Source organism: Azolla caroliniana, unplaced genomic scaffold (genome assembly GCF_043228905.1).
Source record: "Azolla caroliniana isolate FFs.n. ecotype wild unplaced genomic scaffold, voAzoCaro1.0.p SCAF_21, whole genome shotgun sequence".
NCBI classification, from domain to species: domain Eukaryota; kingdom Viridiplantae; phylum Streptophyta; class Polypodiopsida; order Salviniales; family Salviniaceae; genus Azolla; species Azolla caroliniana.
Window position 1 is genome coordinate 1,385,955 of NW_028230456.1, and position 22,511 is coordinate 1,408,465.

The 22,511-nt window shown below is 38.2% G+C and overlaps 1 protein-coding gene across 1 annotated transcript; it reads right to left on the minus strand.

Annotated features, from left to right (window-relative positions):
* Positions 1-280: 280 nt before the first annotated feature.
* LOC147850225 (dnaJ homolog subfamily C GRV2-like) lies at positions 281-20,593 on the minus strand. The gene is made up of 24 exons (XM_087336270.1): positions 20,234-20,593; positions 18,685-19,796; positions 14,441-14,573; positions 12,590-12,823; positions 12,272-12,398; positions 11,998-12,206; positions 11,756-11,857; positions 11,494-11,556; positions 9,239-11,422; positions 8,416-8,778; positions 7,827-7,967; positions 6,830-7,222; positions 6,202-6,684; positions 5,737-5,963; positions 5,305-5,649; positions 4,931-5,225; positions 4,396-4,848; positions 3,959-4,304; positions 3,537-3,880; positions 2,164-2,646; positions 1,600-1,724; positions 1,392-1,515; positions 913-981; positions 281-814 (listed from the first exon to the last, which is right to left on the minus strand). The coding sequence occupies exons 2-24, from the start codon at positions 19,041-19,043 to the stop codon at positions 686-688; spliced, it is 7,731 nt and encodes a 2,576-aa protein (XP_087192396.1). The 5' UTR covers positions 19,044-19,796; positions 20,234-20,593; the 3' UTR covers positions 281-685.
* Positions 20,594-22,511: the final 1,918 nt, after the last annotated feature.

The following is a 22,511-nucleotide window of genomic DNA, read 5'->3' on the forward strand; positions in this document are numbered from 1 at the left end:
TGCAGAAAAGCAGGCCAACAACAAAATATATTAATTTCATTTGTTGATTATATCTCAATTGTCTGGCTCATCCCATGTGTGTTGTATGCCAGTATTTGTGGTCTTAGGTTTGTAATTAGTAATTTAGTACTCTACACTGCTGAATGAAGTATCCTCAGTTTGTGAGTGATAGTGACACAGCGAGTTCTCTTGTTATGACTCTGACAATATCCATATTGGAAAGTGATTTCGAGTTGTTGAATACAATATGGTTTACAAGAGAGAAAAGAGAAAAGAGAGAGGACTAATAATTACACTACTCAATAAATCTGTATGGTAAAAACTGTACACCTTGAGATCAATTCTCATATGAATTTTCATAATACATCACTTATATGGCATCATTAACTTTGCTCTCCCCTTAAGGTACTCTTACATTGCCATGTTGGGGGAGGAGGAGATGAAATGTGACGGCTGCTCTTCTTTTTTACAGGCAAAGAATGTGTTGTATATCTACAATATGGATGACCAAAAACTAACTGTACTGAAATGACATCAAAACCATCTATACAATAACATTACTCTTCCATTCATTCATTCGTCATCGTCTAATATGTTGACTGTAGATGTATTGTGAAGCGAGCTATTGAGAGCTATTGATTAGGGGTCGGAAGCAATTGAGAGGTACTGATTAGGGTCAAACAGATCAGGATTGAAGAGCATAAATGAGGGATCCAGATGACCCTTCTATAAGACCTGCCACTCCAGCGGCTGCAGACTGGGCATTTGTAGGAAGAAATAGATCATGTCTTTGGTCCTTGTATGCACACCAAATCTATACAAAATAAAAGGAAGACCTCATGAGCATTATGAGCTCACCTCGAGAATAATGAAAAAAAGAGTATTTTTGGGGGGGAATATAAATGTACATACATCCGATGAATTCAAAATAACTTGTACTCTCATCGAATGAGCACCTTCACTAGCAAAAGCATGCAAAACCTACAACAGAAAGATTAGGTTATTTACAAGACTTGTGCTAAAGCACACTGGATTATTACAAGAAACTTTAGATGTACCCACGAATTCAACCTCATAAATTGTTGCTTATAGGTACCTTAATAAAAAGATAATATACAAACAGTGGTACCTATATCCCAAGACTTGAACCCTACAACCTTTCAGGTTGGAGATCACAAGCCTCACTATTTCTCAACGTCATCCGTGTCCACTATAAAAATTCTTCATGTTTTTAATTTGAGATCATAAACAAATAACAATTTGCATCTAAAAACAGCTTTTTTCAAACAATTTACTTTCAACAACTCCAGGTTGAAATCAATCTTATAAGATAAAATGAAACTCAAAAAAATGTCGATATAGCTGAGATAAAAGTCATGAGAAACCAAAACCTCAATAGCTAATACTCTTCCAACAGAAGCTTCAGATTCGTTCCACTTCATCTGTGCACAAAGACCAGTAGTGCCACCTGCTCGCCAATCAAGCAGCCCTAGAAGCACCTGTACTAAACCAGCCCTGCATGCGATATGGTATACATATGAACAAAAAACGTGTACATCATATGGACTACATTTGAAAAAATCTAAAGAAGATCTTTACTTTAACCCTTGTGCTACCAGAGCGTCCCTCGCACGATTTCCTGCAACTACCACCCTCTTCAATGTCTCTAGAGCAAGGATACTTCCACCTTGCCATCCTATGGCTTTCATCAATAGCGGCACTACCTACAGATACCAAAGAGGGGATTTTCATTCATGACAGATAGAATTTTGAGAAATTGATGAAAAAAAGCAAATATAAAGAATAAAAATGTGTGTACATTTTAGTAAAGGAAACCTAAGATGTGAAAAACCAAAATTTTCTTTTTGTTCTACTCATCAAAAGCTTTTCATATAAATTAAATTATTTTCCTATATATTAAACTCTTTCCATCTCATTTCAGAGAAGATTGGACGGTTCTCCTTTTTGTGAAGTACTAGAATTACTCTACGATGATGAATTTATTTATGTACAGTGAAGTTCAGAGAGAGAAATAAACATGTTTCTAAATCTAGCTTCCTAAACTAGGAAAACTTTGAATATGCGTGGCCATGAGGAAGCAGTACAGATCATGATCACCAGAACTGAAGGAGAACCTTGGATAAGGAGATAAGAAAATCAAACCTGAGGAGATCCGATGCCAGTGGTGGCCATGGCTTCAGCACAAGCCGTGCTTGCAGCCAATTGATGCAGCACTCTCAAACAACTTAATCGCACCCTTTCTTGTGAGGTTTGATTTCCCACCATCCAGCCAATAGGTTTTTCTTTTACCACATCTTCTTCCGAACTTTCTTCATCACCTCTTGTCGTCTCTACTGATGACATAGTTTCTCTCTTGCTTTCGTTTGCCATGGAACCAACAAGTTTCGGGATATAGCCTAAGTGGGCAACATGATCAGCCAATGATGGATGCACTCTCAATAGAGATACTAGGGCTGCCGATAAGAGCAATGCCAGATCAGAGTCAATAAGCCCTCCTGCCCCTTTTAAATGGGTTGCTGCCACTGCAGAGACGTACTGGTCCAGAAGACCCTCAAGGAAACGCTTTGGATTTCGAAGAGGGAACTTTGGATCCTTGAGAAACAATCTCACATACACACCGCCAACCTGCAAAAACCACAGTTCATTCGTTTTTCCTTTTTGAGAGGAAACAAAGATAATATTAACTGTAGCCAAATAAACAAGGTAGTTGTAGTGAACCATGGATGAGAAATCATTGTTGGGAGGGTAATGCTATCCTCAAAGTGTGAGTGGAACCTGGAATATTTTCCATGCTACCCAATAACAGCCACTAGAAGCATCACACTGACTCATGAAAGTATGGATCGACTCATTGCCAATGATAAGACTTCACTACTATGTGAACCCTAAACACTCCATATGTTGTGTACACCAATCAAAGCCCCACCTTAGAGTCAATGCCTATGCACCACAGCCCAAATACTTTCTTTATTATTGATACACACTAACTTGTGAAAGTATGGATCAACTCATTGTCAATGATAAGACTTCATTTCTATGTAAACCCTAGACACTAACTCCATCTGTTGTGTACATCAATCAAAGCCTCGCCTTACAGTCAATGCCTATGCACCAAAACCCAGATAATTTCTTCACCATTGTTTCCAACATTACGAAAGTACAACCCTTGAACATGGTTCAATATAGAGATTGTCCATACTGTAATGTTAAATTGAATCATCTTAATGCGAATCTCATCTTTCTACATTTGTTTAGTCTTATTTCCTTAATATCTTATACAGCTATTACATTCATTATCAATGATTCATTGCCTAATCCGACATAATTTGGAGCCTTCGGCCACACCAAACAGCAGCCAAGGAATCTACCATAGACTGGTCATCTTTGAGAATATGAGAGTATAAAGCTCTCCCCAGATACACTATATGACCATATGAACTGTTAAGTAATTCTGATAGTCATTCATTCCTCTCAACCATAACTGAAGATGTCTGGCATGATAAATTGAAGATTACCTGTGGTTCATCACGCATCTCCTGTTGACCAGATGTCTGGTCAGGAGAGTCCCATTCACCTATGCTTCCTTTCACTTGTTCCTGAAAAAGATCAGATGCCATTGTAGATATCTGAGCACTAAGGTTCCATGCCATTGCCGGACTCCAGACAAGCTCTGGTGTTTCAGTTGTTTGTTCAAGGGCTGCAACAACAGTTTCCCCTGGGCCATCACGGATAGCCGAGACAAGGCCATCTGGGAGGTATTTTGCAAGAGTTATTGCCACTCGGGGTCCGTGCATTGGCTGACCAACAAGCTTTCCCAAAAGGGATGCTGCAGCTGCTCTTTGCTGAGGCGGTATTTCCTCTACAACACACAAAGCAAGAGGTTAGCATACTTGAGAAAGTTGCATAATCATGGAATCTATCACTGACAGAATCATACCCTGCATAGGAAGCATAAGCTGAAGTATGTAAACAAATCCTCCATGTTTTGCCGTAACCCAAGTTAACTCTGAAGTACTTGCCAATGCAGACAAAACTCGTAAAGCCCCTGGTCTGCAGGCAGGTGTGCTATGAAGAAGCTTAAGCACAAGCATTAGACTGGAACGATCAGCCACCATGGCTTCAACACTAGGAGCATGAGTTGTTAGGATAGAGAAAATATTCAGACATAATTGTGGCACCTCCCCACATGAATTTTTCGAGTCCACAAGGCTTTCAAAAAATGGTACTAATTGCTCTTTAGAGCTGAATATTGAAGCAAGGTTTGGAATAGCTATGAGGAGGTTCTGTAAGATTAACAAATAAATCACATGTCTGTCAGTGAAACCAAGAAGCACTTACCTGAAACTAAATCAAGAACTTGGTCTTTCCACACACCTGAAGTGCTGTAAGCCCAGTTGTAAGGTCCTTTACAAGAATATCTTGAGGTGACATATCCTCATGAGTCTGAACAAGAGAATTTTCAATTGATTGTTTAGTATCCGTTTGCGATTCACATTCTTGTGATAGTTCAGAACTAGCCTCTTGTACATTTGGTTTATCCATTTCAGCTGAGTTTTTCATCATATTCAGTTTTTTCCTCTCCTCTACTAGCTTGCAGATGAATTTCAGAAGAGAGTGACAAAAGAAATCAGCCTGACCAAGTTCATAATCAGGCTGTTCATTATAAACTCTTAGGTAAACTTCACCCACATGGAGCTCTTTGGAAAGAGATTTATATTCAAATATCTGAGCTTCTTTCATTTCATATGAACCATCCGGACACTGCGATGCTCGTTGCTTATCCACAAACTTCAAGAGCTCACCCCGTGTGGATGAATTCCAAATTATCTACAAAAAAACAATTATTTACAACACTTTAAATAAGCAATGCTTGAATTTTTTCAGCACCTTGATGAATCATAAATATAACCTCTGGTGTTTCCAAATTAGAATTGATGTTGTGAAGAAGCTCCTTCAATGATCCGGAGCTAAGCATGGCTGCTAGCTTTGGGGTTAACAAGGCTTTTAAAGAGTTAGATGCAGTATTATTGATTGGTGATGAGGATTCTTCTGTTTGAGAGCCCTGTAATCGGCTAAGAGCCTGTGCTGCAAGATATGCATGCATATTTTTACCAATCTGAACTCGGCTGCCAACACCATGAGGTTCGCTTGCACTACTTTCTTCTGCTGTTGAATCATATTGCAAAAGAAGAGGGAGAAGATACCTGTATCACAAATAAAGAGAGAATTCAGAAGAAATTTTGCAAAGAATCACATCAAAAAATTCGAAATAATGGGATTTACCATATAACCCCAGCCTTTAACATGCGATCTTGCAAGTCTTGTGATAGAGCCAAGTTACTAATAGTCTGAAGTGCAGAGTCAACAGCAACAGGAGCATGCTCAAGTTCGGAGCAATGGACAATGTCTTCAACAAATCCAGGACATCGTAGCATTTCTCTCCAAGCACTTCTAAATTTGCTCAAACAAGCAAATGTGCATACAACATTTGTCACAATCATTGCAGCTGGGTCCGTTCCAGGAGTGTTAATTTGTACTACATACATGCATCTTGAGAGTAGTGTGGCTAGTAAAGTTATTCCACCATCTCGTACCAATTCCTCACCATTGAGGGAAGAAGATGCACACCTGTTGCACATATGAAGAAGCAAATATATGGCAAAGCATGCTAAAACAAGACAATAATCGGATATAAGACTGTATGATTTTTCTTACGTTAACCATACAAGCTCTGAAGCTGCAATAAGGAGTGGCACTCTATCTGGAGACAGAAAGTTACTATCATCTGTATTAACTGTTGTGAAGCAGCTGAATAACATTGAGTACCCTGCATACTTAAATGGCTCGAGAACACTTCCATAACGTCTATAGAGGATGCATTGGCCTTTTAATAAGAGTAACAACCTCCAGGACTGAGGCCCTTGAAGACCATGCAAGGTAGCCTAAACATGGAAGTAGTGAGTATTTAAGTTGTCAATCCATCCATGAAAATATGGGCATGTTTCAAGTTATCATATTTTAAAATATCACGAGTATACTTGAGAATTATCAGGTACCTGACTTGAACTTAGAAAATGCCCACTATAGGAAATTCTCAGAATATTCATAATATATACAAATATTTTATGCCCCAAATATGAAATTTGTATCGAATTAAAGACAAGTAGGAAGTTCTCCAACCTGCAAGCATTCATAAGCTTTCTGAACAGCCACAAACTTCTCTCTTCCCTCTGGATTCTTATCTGGATGGAACTTCATTGCAAGCTTCCGATATTGCCTCTTCAGCATTTCCTCATCAACACGGCCAGCCAATGGCTCAGTACATTTCCCATCATCTTCAGAAGGATTACAATAATTACCACTCATATCCTCTTCAAATGGTATCTCTAAGATTTTACAAGCTTCCTCCTCAGAAAGGTCCATTGGCCGTCTTGTCAGTTCTTCACGCCACATTGTAAGCAAGGATTGAAGGAACTCAATATGCTCTACAATGGGCCAATTAGGAAACCTTAGCTCATCACATAAATTCCTCAGATAATAACGATGGCACCACATTTCATCCTTAAGTTCTGGGTAAGTAACCGGAGGCATAGGTGCATATTCATATAAAGAATGACAATGTTGAGATAGTTTCTGAGTAAAATCTCCAAGATGTTTAAGAACCTATCAAAACAAATATCAAGATATACTAAGCCAAATCCAGTCCTAATCCATATTTGTTAGGTCTCATTGGGCATTATGCTCTTTTGGAGAACTTAATTATATATTGTTTTCATTCTTTACACCGCATGAAAAACAGAAATAATACCTGATCAATTAGCCTCTCAGCTCTCATCTTGTGTGTCCATATGATTTCTGGAGTATCCGAGTCAGCAACCATGGCCGCAGCAAAGGCTGCTGGGCCACTCCTTTCCAATACATAAAGAAGGGACTCTGGCAAAAGACCACCAAGAATGCTACGTTTTGCCAAAGGAAGAGATGAGGACAAGGCTGCTTCTGCTCCTCCATGAAAGGCTTGAAGGGTATGTGTAGCCGCAAAAAGGTTAGCAACAGAATTCAGGTTTGATCCAGCATAAGCAAGTAGAAAGTAGAAAGCGCCTGTATTATAAAGCCGGACCATAGCCTTAGGGTTTCTTGTTACTACAGCCTTCAAAAGTGATGCTGCCCCATCCACAATTGCTGGTTCTCCTGCTAAAATTGACTGCATGCCACATTGCGAATTATTAATTTTCAAACTTCAAGAAAATACTTTCCAGTTTATACCAAACATTAATCTACTCCACTTCTCTAGAAATACAAACTTACAGGGGAAAAGATGGTCCTAATAAAAATTCAATGCATAAGCAAATGGATTCAGTTGCCAAAACTAAAATAGCCATTATCAATGGTCCAAAAGTGCATCTATCTGGCAATTTGAGGATAGAAACTTTCCAAGCATATGGTCAGCTAGACAGAAAAGGATAAAAATTAATTTAAAAACCAATATAGAACTACCTAGTATTTATAGATACACGTTGCAACCTTTCATTAAGAAGATGAACAAGCTTATATACCGTCTAGTAGTTAAACATAACAACCGTCAATATATATGGTGTTATCTAAAACTTATCAATAATGGGAACCATCAAAGTGTCATTAAAAGGCATGGTCAGGATGACGCAAGGATGATGAGATTTATACAGTAGAATATATATGCGACAATTGAATCAAAGGATAACACAAGAAATATGTCTTAACAAGTAATGTAGTTCGTGTCAGCTTTTGTGATGAGCCAGAAATGAGTTGGATAACGAAAGAAAAATCACCTGTGCAATATGTGGAAGACAACGAGAGCTGGACAAAATGCGCTTAACTCGGGGGGTAGGAGTTACAAGTTCACCAGCATCATCTAAATCTGAATGAACATTCACCATACTGTGCAAGATAGATAATGCCACTTCTCCAACCTGACAGACAAAGCACAAATCCCTTTTTGTAACACATAACAAATTCACATAATCAACAGTTAATATATTATAAATCAATCTGTAGGAAAATAGAAAAAACAGGAAGGAAATGAAACACACACATAATATCATGAAAGAAAAATCTACATTAAAACAACAAAAACATCAGACAAGCAGCGTGGATTTTCCTGTAAACCATACGCTGGGGGCTCAACTCCGATCCCCATCTTAGGTGTCATTTCACCTCATTAAGAAATAATAATAATAACAAACACTCAAACATACAAATGATCTCATAAATGTTGTCACTACAGCACTTTTTCCTCTTTCCAGGGTTGACCAGGAGCATATGGGGAAATAATGAAACTTTAGGGGTATTTGGGAAATGAAGAAGAACTTAAGAATATTTCTAAGTTTTTTCTGAAAAAAGAGTGGATGAGCAACATGCCTGTGCAGATGTCAGCACTGGAACACGAGAAGCTAATGCCCAGCGTAATTCACGAATATCACTTAGTTTTTTCCACTCAGTCATGCTGGAAGCCCAGCACTTTGTGTTCCAATCAATTTCTTTCTTTGACCATTGCCTTCTAATACCATCTTTTTCCATGGGACCAACCTGTGCACCATCCTTGTTCATATAATGCCATTCTTTTTGTGGTTCCACAAATGCAGTAGATGCTATAAGATTTGACTGCAGTGGAATTGAAGTTCGTTCAGCAGCCTCGTGCGCTGTTGTCAAAAAGTCAACAGCTAGTACGCAACCTCCTACACACACACAAGCCTCTGCATTTGAAGATACTTTCATGAGCACCTGTCTCAGAAAAGGTAAAGTTAAGCAAAATAGGATATTGTTGTATACCATAAATGGTCGTTCACCAGAAATCAAGCTATGGCTACGCAGTTGTTTTATGTAAAACTATAAACACATAGAAAATTTTGAAAGCTTATTTTTCATACACGTGAGATACTCATACTATAAACAACAACGCACATACGACATCATTTATTCATAGAAACAACAACTTTTCAACAGAGAGTGTTCACAATTAATATTCATGATACTATTTCTTTCTTGTTTCCAGGAAGCACAATCCCACATAGTTTGTTTTTATTGTTAATAACCTGCATTACAATCTCATTTAGTGAAAGCCTCAAGCCAACAAGTGTTTCAGCAGATAGCCCCTATAGTTTTACATTTATTATGTTCTAGTGTTCTTTCTCCTCCTGCTTTATTCCAGTCTTTAAAAAAGCAAACTAAGAAAGATGGTCACCTTCAAGAGCAACAAAAGTCTATGTCGAAGAGCTCTGTCACTTGTACGATCCAAAAGAACAGTGATATGGGCAGTTCCATCAAAAGGACCAATTGCCAGGTAATGTTGTTCACAAACAATAGCCATTGCCCTGGCACACAATTCCCTTACAGATGATCCACCTCCACCCCCAAAGCCATCAAGCTTACCGACATCACACCACTGTTCTGATGTATCCATTTCATCCCAAGTTGCTCCTTCAACAACTAAACCCATGTCCGCATCACATAAAAAGCGATGGTACAATGCCCTGAAAAATGTGGGGGGGTCTCTAAGAGGGAAGTCCTGAGCCTCACCACCCATTCCACTACCATCTAGGAGAAGCCTGAGATAATACTGACCAACACAGACTTCTTTTGAAAGGCTTGGATACCTGACCCTATACTCCAAGTAATTCCAAGAAAGCTGACTAGAAATTCGTTCTCCATGTTTATCATCAGTTCCATAACTGATGACATTGACATCTTCAGTGCGTTCCTTCTCCACATTTAGATGGTGAACTTCAGATTTCAATGCTTCTTTTAATTCTTGCCGAGTTCTTTCATTCCAGATTAGATCTGCGCGACTATGATCTAGTCCAAATGCCCACCAAAACTGAGGCCAATTACAAAGTAACCGACCAGATCCAACAGAAGTACTTTCCGTCACAACTTGAGCAGGAGCAGGAACATTTAGATAGTTAGAGATGTCATTGTTTGATCCATTTGTGATACCATTGACATTGTTTTGGTTAGATAATGAGGTGGCTGATGATGAAGTATCATGGTCCAATGGAGCTACCACATCAGCTGTGGGATGGTATTCTAATAAAGTTACAGCTGAGTCCTTATTTAGTGTTTGTGAATTTGATGATACTACATTCTCATGTATTACATCTGGAGAAGAGTTTCCCTCTTTTGCATGCACTTGTTTACCACCATTTTTCGTCCGAAACAATTTACCTCTTCTATATTGAAGTATACGTTGTTGCCTCCGTTTTGCAGAGAATCTTAACTCAGATTCATCCTCTAAGCAATCATCTTCACCGTCTTTCGGGAGTGTATGAAGGTATGCCACTAGACCAGGAGGGATTATACGTGAGAGTAGCTCAAGTGCTGGTTTATATGAGTCTGCCCAAAGAGCTACTAGTTGTCTGCTGACCTCACGACGTTCTCCAGATGAGAGGAAACAAGCATTTTCTAAATGTCTCAAAAGAGCTCCATCTCGTAAAGCAGCATCTCTCATTGATTCTGCGGCAATTGCATCCTCCTCTGCAATAGTTCGCATAATCACTGCAACAGTTTCCCTTACACTTTCTGCAGTATGTCCAAACAGGGAAAATAAGCGCCTCCTTAAACCTGCTACCTGCCTTAAAGTTTCCACAAACGTAGAATGATCTGTATTCTCACTTTGTGGTTCACAAAGCATTGCCTCCAATACTTCCACCACCGCCATTGACAATAAAGGTGATACAGACACTGATTTCAGCCGATTCACCAGGATAGTTATATAGGATTGCTGATTGAAAAGGACAGACTTTGCATGCATCAAAGTTGCATGCCTCTCTCCTTTTGAGTTGAGCAGATAAGCACTCTCACCAGGTCCACCTCCGATAAGCACAGCAATGAGACTAGCAGCTTCAGTGGCAACACCTTCAGACCCACTTCGTAGCAAGCCCAATACTCGCTGCACAGCAGTAGGATTTGAAATAACAACAGAAAATGCAGATGTGGAGGTAAGTAGCCGTCTCAGGCAAGAAGCAAGACCTATTATTGTTGCAGATGCTTTGGGTGATGGAGGTGGAGGAGGAGGAGCCTCTGGAGGCAAATTTGGTGGAGCAGGAAGCAATGATAGCAATGCCATCAGTGCAACCTCTGGTACTTCAGTGTTGGATTGTACCCCACTATATGGAACACATGCATTGAATTCCTTGATTCTTCTCCAGAATTTTGCCTTTGATCCATGAATGGAGCCGCCTTCAGCTACCACATCCTTGGCAGCTATGACAAGATGTTTTAAATGAAGAGCCTCGCCATCGAGGTCTGCAAATAAGCGGAGAGTAGAAGAATTTGTAGATTGAGATAGTGGTGGAACTTTGCCACATGGAGGATCAATATAATGACCAGGAAGAGTTAATCTTGGTAAAACAGGTATAGGACGCTGGCCCTGAACATGAGAATTAATATTACACATAAATGTTTACTTTCTGTGTAGTATTTCTAGAATTTATCGCTTACCTCCAGTTGTACAACATCCTTTACAGCAGCCAATAAACTGTCACGAGATGTACTTGAATATACCTAAAAAAATGTTACCCTCCAGTTATATATCACATACACATGACAGGTCAAGGACATCTAGCTGTTCAGGAGCAATATAAATTAAGCATCATGCTAAGATCTGTTAGCTGTTCAGGCACAATGTAAATTAAGCATCATTCTAAAAACAGGATTTTTCATCTGATGAAATTTTTCCTGGCAAAAGGCTCTAAGAACTCACATGAATCAGACAACCATCGTTGTATTCTATTGCAAACAATTGGGGCTCCTCAACAAATCGAACAAGAGCAGCTACTGAAGATAATGGCCGAACACTCACAGCCTGCATCAGCACAAAATCTATAGAAATTGTAATAGGAATGCTTCTGATGTCTCTCTATATCTTTCAAGGACGGAAATATATCCGTCCATTGATCTAGCTAGCCCTCTATCTTCAAGATTTATACAATGCTATGACCTTACCTCATAGTTATCTGTTCTGCGTTCTACAATGGATGACTTTGTCAAGATAAGTTGCCTGTGTACAGAATCACCATGCTCATCTAATCCAGATTTTTCACCATGGAAGAAATGTGTACTGAAGTTGTTAGCAGTGCCACGCCCAGCAGAACGAAACCTAATCACAGACCACTCACCATACCGCGTCTCCTCTGCACCCACTGCTACCATAGCTGTTCCATTTCAGAAAAAGTAAATGTAAAACATATCACCATTATATAAGGAGAAACACAATTACTCAAAACAAATTGGAGATAAGAACCATGACATATCATGCCTCTTTGCTTCAAGAATTCAATTGGCCCAATTTTTTGTGACCTATCAATCAATAGCGTCAACCCCAAATGTGTCTTCGCAACATCTGCCTGTCAAATTCCATGAAATTGTCATTAGCACTTTTGAATAAGAATGTAAGAAGCCATTTATTCAAAGGTCAAATTAATTACCCACAAATCCAACAACAATGATGATGCATCAACCAACAATAAAAAACAGAAGTATTCATATGAACCAGATCCTAGTTTGAGCCATTTACCCTTTATTTTTATTGACTTACGATTTTTGAGAGGATGGTTGAATTGGACACCCCAAAATCTGGTAAAAATGCTTTACGCTTCCTGCCATACATGGGACATAAAACAAATCCGCCTCCTTCAGCACTGTTTCTGCCATAAGCATCCGCAAGAAGTATTATACTGGGAGAATCCATATCCCGAAAATCTAAACACCATCGCAGATCCCCCGTCTTTTGTTTTCTAACTTCTACTCCAACAACTGTTACCCATAGAGTCTGCACCAGTGATTAGAAATGTTTATTAATCACATTGTATGCATTAAGCCTAAAGTTAATAACCAGAACAGAGTTCACAAAATAAATGGCTCCTATTTGAGACTAATATTTTGTCATTACATTTCATAACAGCATTTACTCAAATATAAATATAAAATATGTCTGCAACCACACCATAATGTGTATATAGACCCTTTGCTACAATCGTTTATACAGGTCCTGATCACAAACATTCCAAATCCACAAAACCTGCCACTCACTCCAAAGTGTCTCCAGTAATTTGATTTCAACAAGGGACAGCATCAAATTTCTGTACTTCCGACCTCTAAATCCCAGGAGGTGGGGAGTCATTGGGAGACCAAATCATATGCAAAGGTGAAAGTTAGAGACCATCATTGGATTGCTATACATCATTGCAAGTAATGTTCCTATTGCCACACTCATTTTCATCTCCAAGACCTTTTCTGTTGTTTGTTTGCAGACATCTCTAGGTCCTAAAGTAGTTTACATTTGCAGCTTCCATGAGTTGTGCCTCCCAGAGACTCTGGTCATAATTCCTACTATGTTTTTTGAACTCTTATCAATTTCTCCCCCTTTTTTAACGCACCCCATCGCAAACCCCCTTCTCCAATGCACCTTATCTCCCAGAGACTCTGGTCATAATTCCTACTATGTTTCTTGAACTCTATCAATTTCTCCCCCTTCTCCAACACCCCATCGCAAACCCCCCTCTCTCTTTACTGGCTTTCTCAAAGACGAGACAACACTTAAGATGTAATCTCTCGTTTGTTCTTATAGGCCATTTTGGCCTCTTAAAAGAAGTTAATATATCTTTCTTTCTTCATCGTGCTTGCTTATCCTTTCATTCTCTATCTAATGCTCCCCATGATATTTCTCCATCCTTCCCCCTCTCCGCTTTCTTACCCCCATATTCTCTATCTCATGCTTTTCCCACTTTGTTATTTTGCTTTCTTAGTAGTGTTCTTCATCTCATGTGCATGATTGTGCTTTCTGCTCTATTTCCCTATGTTACTTTTGCACATTTGTCTCAGCTCCATGTCACTATCCCAGAGCCCAGCCACCCAATTTCTGTGCTCTCTTCTACATCTGTCTCTTTTGTCATTTCCCCCCTTGCAACTGATGTAACTTTGCATGAAACCATTACCTTATTTGATTTGAAGAAAAATATATATTTCTTACCATGTTCCTCAATGAGTACCAACATACAATATAGGTTTACAACACAGAACTATGCATCTGATTAAAGGGAAATAACATCTGGAAATTTTGGACAGAAACCATTCTAAAAAAAACAAAAAATACATATGCACACATTGCCGCATGAAAACAATTGAGTTTGATAAGCTTTCTATTTGAATCCCTTCTCAAAATGTGCAAGATCATCATCTTTATATACCATTTGAATAAAAACCCATTACATCTTTACAATTAGCATCGCATGAGACATGTATAGTATTCACATCGTTCATGCTCAGAGGTATGTATGAGTTCATAAAGAGAACACACGATTTTGTACCTCCTATTACAGCAGCATTCATTAAACTTACAAATCACTACATATGAAATTACATAGCATGAGAGAATGAAAATATTTACCAATGGAGAGTTGGAAGTTTTGCGCCTTATTTGGACAACCTTGAACTCGGCAACAGGGGATGAGGAAATTGATCGACCTGGTGTCTTGCTCCATTTTAGCCTATTAAGTTCTGTCAAAATTGCCACACGATACCTAGCAGAAACAAATTATGCATCAGAAAAAGTGGTAAGATTTTTAACATCACATTTAAAAACATTTTCCAAAGAAGTCTGGCTTACACAGTACTCAGAATTTTTATTTTTTAATTTCAACGACATCAAGAACACAAAAAACGGTGTGTCTAGTTTGACTTACAGAATATTCATGACACTTACCTAAATTACAATGAAACCAAAGAACAAAGAAGAATTGCATTTTCTAGTATTTGTGAATGCCATGTTTCCTTCCAAAATTATTTGCATGGTATCAGAGACAATGCAAATTCAAAAAGATGTTGAATCTCGATTGATGATATCAACACCACTCAGATCAACTCAAGGATGAACCCTGACTCTCAAAACATACAAATGAAAACCACAGTAGAACATTGGTTGTCACATATAATAAGTTGACAAATGGTTGGCAGCAAGACATAAATCAGAACCCCAAGTAAAATTGATAACAAGGTAAAATGGAGAGAGCCATTGTTGGTATACTAAAATAAAAGAACACACTACCTCCATGTTTATATTTACATTCCAACCATTCCAGTCGCATGTTGTAAGTATAAACACAACCCCCATTCCAATATAGCTTGGATTTTCCACACTTAAACATAACTTAAGTGGAAAAGAATTGAATAATCCAAGCTGATATTATTAAATTGGATAAGGAAAGGATATGGATCAGCCCCACAACATCTCTTGGTGGGAAGATGGGCCATTTCAAGGCACTCTTTTTACACGTGTCACAGGATGGATTTAATATCAGACCTTATATGGATATTCATCTATCTTATGTGTCCCATATGGTGATAAGACAGCTCAAAACCTATTTAGAAATTGAGATAGACAGATGCATGCAAAACTCTGGAGCAATGGATCTGCCAATTGTATCATCAGGGGGTGAATCGGAAGAGCACTATGCCTACCGTTGCCTCTTCAAACAAGGGTTTGGCTTGTACTCAAGGACATGGAATATGAAGACCAATGGTGTTTCGAGTTCTTCTTGATAGAACTCAAGAGACATAGAAAGAAGTTATTCAAGAACAATCAACCATAACCACAATAGCTCATCAACAAAGAACCACAACTTCCTTTAGCTTCATCTCTCCTTCTCATGATTGCCCGCATGATAAGGAGTAAAGCATCGGTGCCCCATGGTATAATCCACGTTGAGATAGGAGCATCCCAATAATCATTGAGGATTATTCCAATCAGTGACTGGTATCCAATGGCTTGGGGAGCTCCATAGACAAAGATAGTCAAGGTTCACACTTATGTCATCAAAATCATTTTCTGAACAAAAGGAAATAATCATTGTTCATATGCTAAAACGCAGTAATGGATCGAGTCGCATGGCAAATTGTTTGCACTACTGAAATTCCAATAGAGCTTGGATTGTCCCCATTTAACCATAACCAAAGCAGAAAATAATAGGGTGATCCAAACTGATATTATCAATTTGGACAACAGAAGAACATGGATCAACCCCACAGCATCCCTTGGCAATAAGATTGTCCACTATAAGGCACAGTTTTTACACACATCAGAGGATGGATTTATCATCAGGCCCTCTTATATGGTACATCTTCGTATAAGCTGTGTAGGGTGAAAGGGTAGTTGGGGACCTTTTCACATCAATTAGAGATTGAGGTAGGCAGATATGCACGCATACCTCTAGACAAGAGTTTGCCAATCGAGTCATCAAGGAGTAGAATCTAAAGAAAACTGTCTGTCAATGTACTATTTTTTATGAAACAAGAGGATACCATTGCTTCTTTAACCAAAGCTTTGGCCCACAATGCAAGGTAATGGAATACAAGGACCAATGGTTTCTAGGGTTGTTCTTGCTAGAACTCCAGAAATATAGGGAGAAGTTATTGGACAACAAGACAACCACACAAGCTTATCAACAAAGAACAACTTTCTTTAGCCCCATTACTCCTAGAAGTCAATTAAGCGCTACACAGGAGGGCTCCTGACCAGTACATTGCAAAGGGGTTACAATAGACCGGGCAATAGGAATTTTTCATGAACAACGTCAGCCCCAGCGACGTGGATGAAGATCACACCACCCTAGTCATCAACGAAAAGGCCATAATCTCCCGCCATCACAAGTGCTTCATGCGCTTCAAAGATCTCTCCAATTTGGATTGGCCTATGCTAGAGATCTTTCAAAGACAAAAATTCTATCTATCTGGCTTGAGAATCTTACATGTATTGATAACAAGATTTTTTAGTCACCTTTTTATTTTATCTTATTCTTCACTTATTTACATTTATTTTTGTTTGTTTTCATAGACCATTTATTTTAGTTTTTTTACATTTACATAGATATTATTTCTGTTCGGTTTCATAGACCACTTTGACCTCTTAAAAGACATTAATATATCTTACTTTCTTTTGCTCACGTGGTACACCAGTATACCTACCTATATCTATCTCCAGCTGATGTATGCGGTGCAAATATGTCCAATGGTGCACCTCATCTGCGTAGTATAAATCCATCCTTAGTGATGTTGATAGGATGGTCTACATAGATGGCCATCTTTGTACATAATTCCTACAAAGGTTCAATCTATGTCCTAGACTCTAGCTGAATGAGATATTTTTGGTGATTTTGCTAATCTCTAAATGAGTGAGTATAAGAGCTAGTGCATCCTAGCAGAATTGGTAGGGAAGTAATATTTAACGTTGAAACTATGATGACGAAACCCAAACCATGATGTGATTTAGGTATACCAAGAGCTAGCGCATCCAAAGAGTATTGGAATCTTGAAACTATGGTGACGGAACCCAAACCACGATGCAGTTTGGGCATACCACCATGAAGTGTCTCACTCACTAGTCTAGAGGACTCTAAGGTCACAATGGTATATCTGTTCCACCTTACTAGAGCCCCTACAACCATGTATAAAAGAATTAATAAACTTTCCTGGTCCATCCCTCAAGAATATATAGTGAGAAAGAAAGAAAGACATATTAATGTCTTTTAAGAGGCCAACATGGCCTATAAGACCAAATAAGAGATTGCATCTTAAAATGTTGTCTTGTCTTCGGGAACAACAAAGCAAAATAAATGTAACTAAGTAAAAAAGTAAATAGAAATAGAATAGGAAGTGACTAAAGAATCTCCTCATCTATACATGTAAGATTCTCAAGTCAGATATAGTGGGTATATGTGTATATATCCAAGCGCGAACCAAAAAAGAGCAGGAAAGATTCACAACATTTCATTGAATAGGAGTGTTGAAGTACAAAAAGAACAAGTGGAAAATTCCAGTGACTTCCCTTACTATGCCTCTCAATTCAAAAGATACTCTATCTCTCTTCGTCCTCTATATGTTAGCTTGCCTTTTTAAAATGATGTATTATTGCACAAAGTTTTATCCCAGGGTTATCATTAGCATACTAAATATGAATGGTGATTGGATAGAGCTAACCATCAAGACTCAACTGCATTGTTTGAGCAAAGTTTGACTGTATGCCTCTCATCCAAACTGTAGCTTTCATACCAATCAAGCATCCACAAAGGTAAGCAGACAGGTCACAGTGACATCAAATTTATGGCTGATAACAGGCTGGCTCATGCAAAATACAGATATATAACCAAATATATTCCATTCTCAAATCAATTTGAATGAATTTATTCTCAATAAAATATTGGCATCAGACTTGAAAGTCATCTAATTACTTAATATTGAAGATTCATTGGCAATGAAAAATTGCCTAAGGACATTTTATCTTCCACTGAAAGATATATGCAATGTTTGTCAAGGGAACTTTGCTATTCCGCTTAAAACCAAGCAAGTGGACTTGGGCACTGGTATTATTATTATCTTGCTTAAAACTCAGTAAGGGCAAGTGGATTTGAGACTTAATATTATTAGGTTTTAAAACTAAGAAAGAGCAACTGGGCTTCAGTCTTGATGATATCCAGCTTAAAGCTAAGAAAGAGACATTATCCTAAATGATATTATTATCCAGCTTAAAATTGAGCAAAAGAGAACCTTGATATCATTCCTGCCTATCATGCAATCTATATGAGGAACAAGTTGTATGGATTTGATATTTGATACCTGTGAGCCTAGATGCATAAATACCTGGATGAGAATTTCATTGCTTTGAATTTGCCTCGACCATCGGTTCTGACATTGATGATGAACTCTTGAGCAATGTGGAGTGAAGGATCATCCTTACCAGCGACGACAGGCACAGCAGAGTCAAAATCAGAAAAGACGTCATACGAGTTCGTAATAATTAGAGTGGAAGGGTCAAGGGTAACCAACAATGTTTGTGAGATACACAAAATCCTTCTATACTTTCCTCTCCAAGAGTGTTTGATGACCATGTATCGAGCAAGGTACTCGGGCTCTTCTTGAGAATAAGCTTGTGACGATATAGGTGAATCTAGAGGTAGCTTCATGGAAGACGGATCTGGATTATTATTGGCTGAATCCATGGATAATAAAAGGTTGCGGGCATTCAATGGGGGTCGCACATATGCATGGAGAAGCCACCAGCTCCACGCCCCTTGCGTGCGGCCCCCAGACTGTCCCGCACCCAGCTCTTCTTTTTTTCTTCTTCTTAAAAGAAGAAGACAATAAAGCTAATTTATTCTTTTGTTTTTCTAACTTCTCAAAGCATTATTATTCTCTTATTCTGAGCTTCTCAAAGCACGATAAGATGTGCTCAGGTTGTGAGATGTGGACTGGTGGGCAGGAAGGCCGATACTGATTCTATTCTCTTGTTCTTTGGGCTCCTCAAATTGTATGATGAAGATTGATGGATGAAAATGCCTTTGGGATCATTTAAAACAAAATAAGGAATATTGATAGAACTTCAATTAATTGCCTATAGGGGGTTGGGATAAATAATGTCTCACATGGATTAACACATTGAGATTGCAGACCTGAGAAAGCTTCTAGATTGATAAAAGAAGCATTAACCTTGTGTGCTTTAGACTTCTCGGTCTATGACACAAATTCTATTGATTTTTGAACGCCTTGATCTTTGAAAATATATATTATATTGCCATCTGAGCTTCTCAATCCATGATCATATATTCTCTTGTCCTCTGAGCTCATCAATCTATGATCATAGTTCTTTGGACTTCTTGACCTATGAAGTTACGAATTGGTGGGCAACAAGATATTTCTTTTGATCTTTGAACTTCTCGGTTTTTTATTGATGCATAGCAAGTCCTTTCAATTACCTTCAAAAACCAGGGCATTTCAACTATATTCAAAAAACATAATGAGCCATGGAATAGAAAGAAACATGCGGAGCTATAGTTACATCAATAAAGCTTAAAAAGTGCATTGCACACTATTATCTTCTTCTTCGAACTTCTGGATCTGTGAATATGATCAATCATACGAAGAATCACTCTATTTTGTTCTTCAAACTTGTTCAATCTATGAATATATCAACCATACAACGAATAGATATTCTATTTTTCTTCAAACTTCTTCAAATCTATGAAGATATATATTATTAGGCAACAACACCTTTCAAAGTATCTTCACAACACAAAATTTTCAATGAAGGTCAATTGACTATTCTTCAAAAACACGAGTTTTTTCAAACTATCTTCGGTGAGGAACGTTGATTATCATCAATAAAGCTCTCGTTTAGGGTTAAATCCCTTACCTGGATTAACACATTGAAAAATATGAAGTATTTTTTTGTTTTTTGGGAATTTATCTAATATACCCAATACTCTGATGATTGAATATAGATACCGGTTTTCTTTGTCTTCTTCTTCTGTGATCATTTGATTTTCCTGATACATTTGAATAAGGTATGCCTATGGAGATCTTTGGAGGTATATCTCTGCCTCTGTCTCTGTCCCTCTTTTCTCTTTCAAGAGAAAGCAGGGTAGAATGAACTCACGAAAGAATTTACACCTGGAGCTATAATGAGCAAAACCCACTTCGGAATTGATGAAGAAAGACCCAACCAGCCATGGAGATCTCTTTCACGTCTCTCTCTGTTTTGCCTTCTTCTCCATCTTACTTTGTTTAGTTTTGTTGACAAAATAAAAAATGGAGGAAAAACAAAACAAAACACAAAAAGCCAGGAAAATGCACCCAAGTTTTCCTTTATTGCCGGCTATGCCCCTACTCAACCACCATGATGATGCATTTTGGACGGTCAGCCGAGGTCATCTGCGGCGGAATAATGAAAAATCCAAGAGCATTTTTAGTGTTTTTTTTGTTCCCTTCATTATTATTCCTAGTCCTTGCACTAAGCTTACTCAGATCTTTGGTCGCTTTGATCTAGACATGTTGTGGTTAGTTTGTCACATCTTACTTATTAATGATCAAACATGTTGCGTAAATATATGGCGTTGATTGAAAGTGCAAATTGTTGTCAATTCACACCTTCATTGCTCTTCGAGCCAGATACATTAAGAAAATGCTTTCAAAGACACCATAGTTCGAAAAGCATGTCCAATGCAACCATTGATAAGTTGAATGCGTAAAAAATTTGCTAGGTCATCGTATTTGTGAACTAGAACTTGCTAGTTAGGAAGCTCAATGGGCACTTCTTTGATATTATTTTAAAGCACAGCCACTTCGTAGTTCTTTGTATTGATCGAAAACTAAATTTGGTGTGCGAGAATGTTGCTTGGAACTAGTTAACTAGCATGCTTTAACTTTTGCTATCTAAGAGAGCTTAATCGAACACCAATTGAGTTCATTTGTTCATAATTTTGGGTTTATCAGTTTAGGGTTCATGCTATAGAATGTTAAGGATAATAGATGAGCATGCGCAATGGAAACATATTGTCAACATCAAACTCGTAGAAGATGTCATCAATGAAGATAAGGAGTCAATTTCTATGGATAGTTAATGAAGGAGTTATGTGGAGAAAGGCTTTGTAGGTTCTGTTGGGAGGTGTTTTTGTTAACCAAACTTGGGGATTCCATGGATACCAAACAAAGGTTCTCGAGGTGAAGTGAGACTGGAAGACCAAATCCATTGTCTTAGAATCTCTAGACAAATTGCAAGAAAGTAGCAAAAGTGCAAGTTAGAAGCAAGTTGTTTCGAAGAATAATTGCTTGCTCACAATTAATCGAGCAATCTTGGTAATGTTTGCATTGCAGATCTAGAAAATATATCATATACACACGAAATTTGCCTTTCTAGATTGATATCTATATACCAAGTACAATGTCTTTGAATCGCTACACAAATTGCAAGCAAGTCTACTAGCAAAAGAGTAAGTGTAGAAGTAAATTGTCTTGAAGAATAATCACTTGTGGCGACTAACAAGGCTCAATTTGATTTGAGCAACATTGGTAATGTTTGCATTGCAAATCTACCTAATCATATGGACACGATGTTTGCTTTTTCTAGTTTGATATCCAAATTATAAGAAATGCATATAACCACCACTAAGGTTTGAGCCACCTCGTTCATAAAGCAACGTGTTAACATTGTAAAAAGCTCGTATGAGTTGAAGTCGGCACCAAGGGCCTAAAAGGAGTGAATGAATGGATACATCATCGAGGGCTAATTTAGGAAGTGTCTTATGGCATGTCTCACTAACTTAACAACCATCATCTAATTCCAAAGATGTTTACAACAAGACACCTCTGCTTTCTCCTCTTCCACCATCCACATGAGACCAAATGGTTCTCCATGTTTTGGATCTTGATATAAGTTTACATCTCTTAGAATTATCGAGTGTTTTGAGCAATTGTCAAACCCTTTCCATACGTGTTAATCAAGGGATAAAGACCACCACTGCATTTTGATTTATCGTTCCCATCACATCAATTTTGAGTATGGGGAAGTTGTTGAGGATCTCATAGGATTCTAATGTGGTGAACTGAATCCAGTCTCCTCGAAGGGGCCAACAAGCAATCGTGGCCTCACTCCACCAATAGTCCAATTATCATAATGTAAAAGGCTTGTGAAG

Coding starts and splice junctions, on each gene's coding strand:
- LOC147850225 (XM_087336270.1), bottom strand. CDS start 19,043: ATGGATTCAGCCAATAATAATCCAGATCCGTCTTCCATGAAGCTACCT. Junction 12,399..12,589: donor CAACCATCCTCTCAAAAATC/GTAAGTCAATAA, acceptor GGAATTTGACAG/GCAGATGTTGCGAAGACACA. Junction 2,647..3,536: donor AGATGCGTGATGAACCACAG/GTAATCTTCAAT, acceptor TGGTTTTTGCAG/GTTGGCGGTGTGTATGTGAG.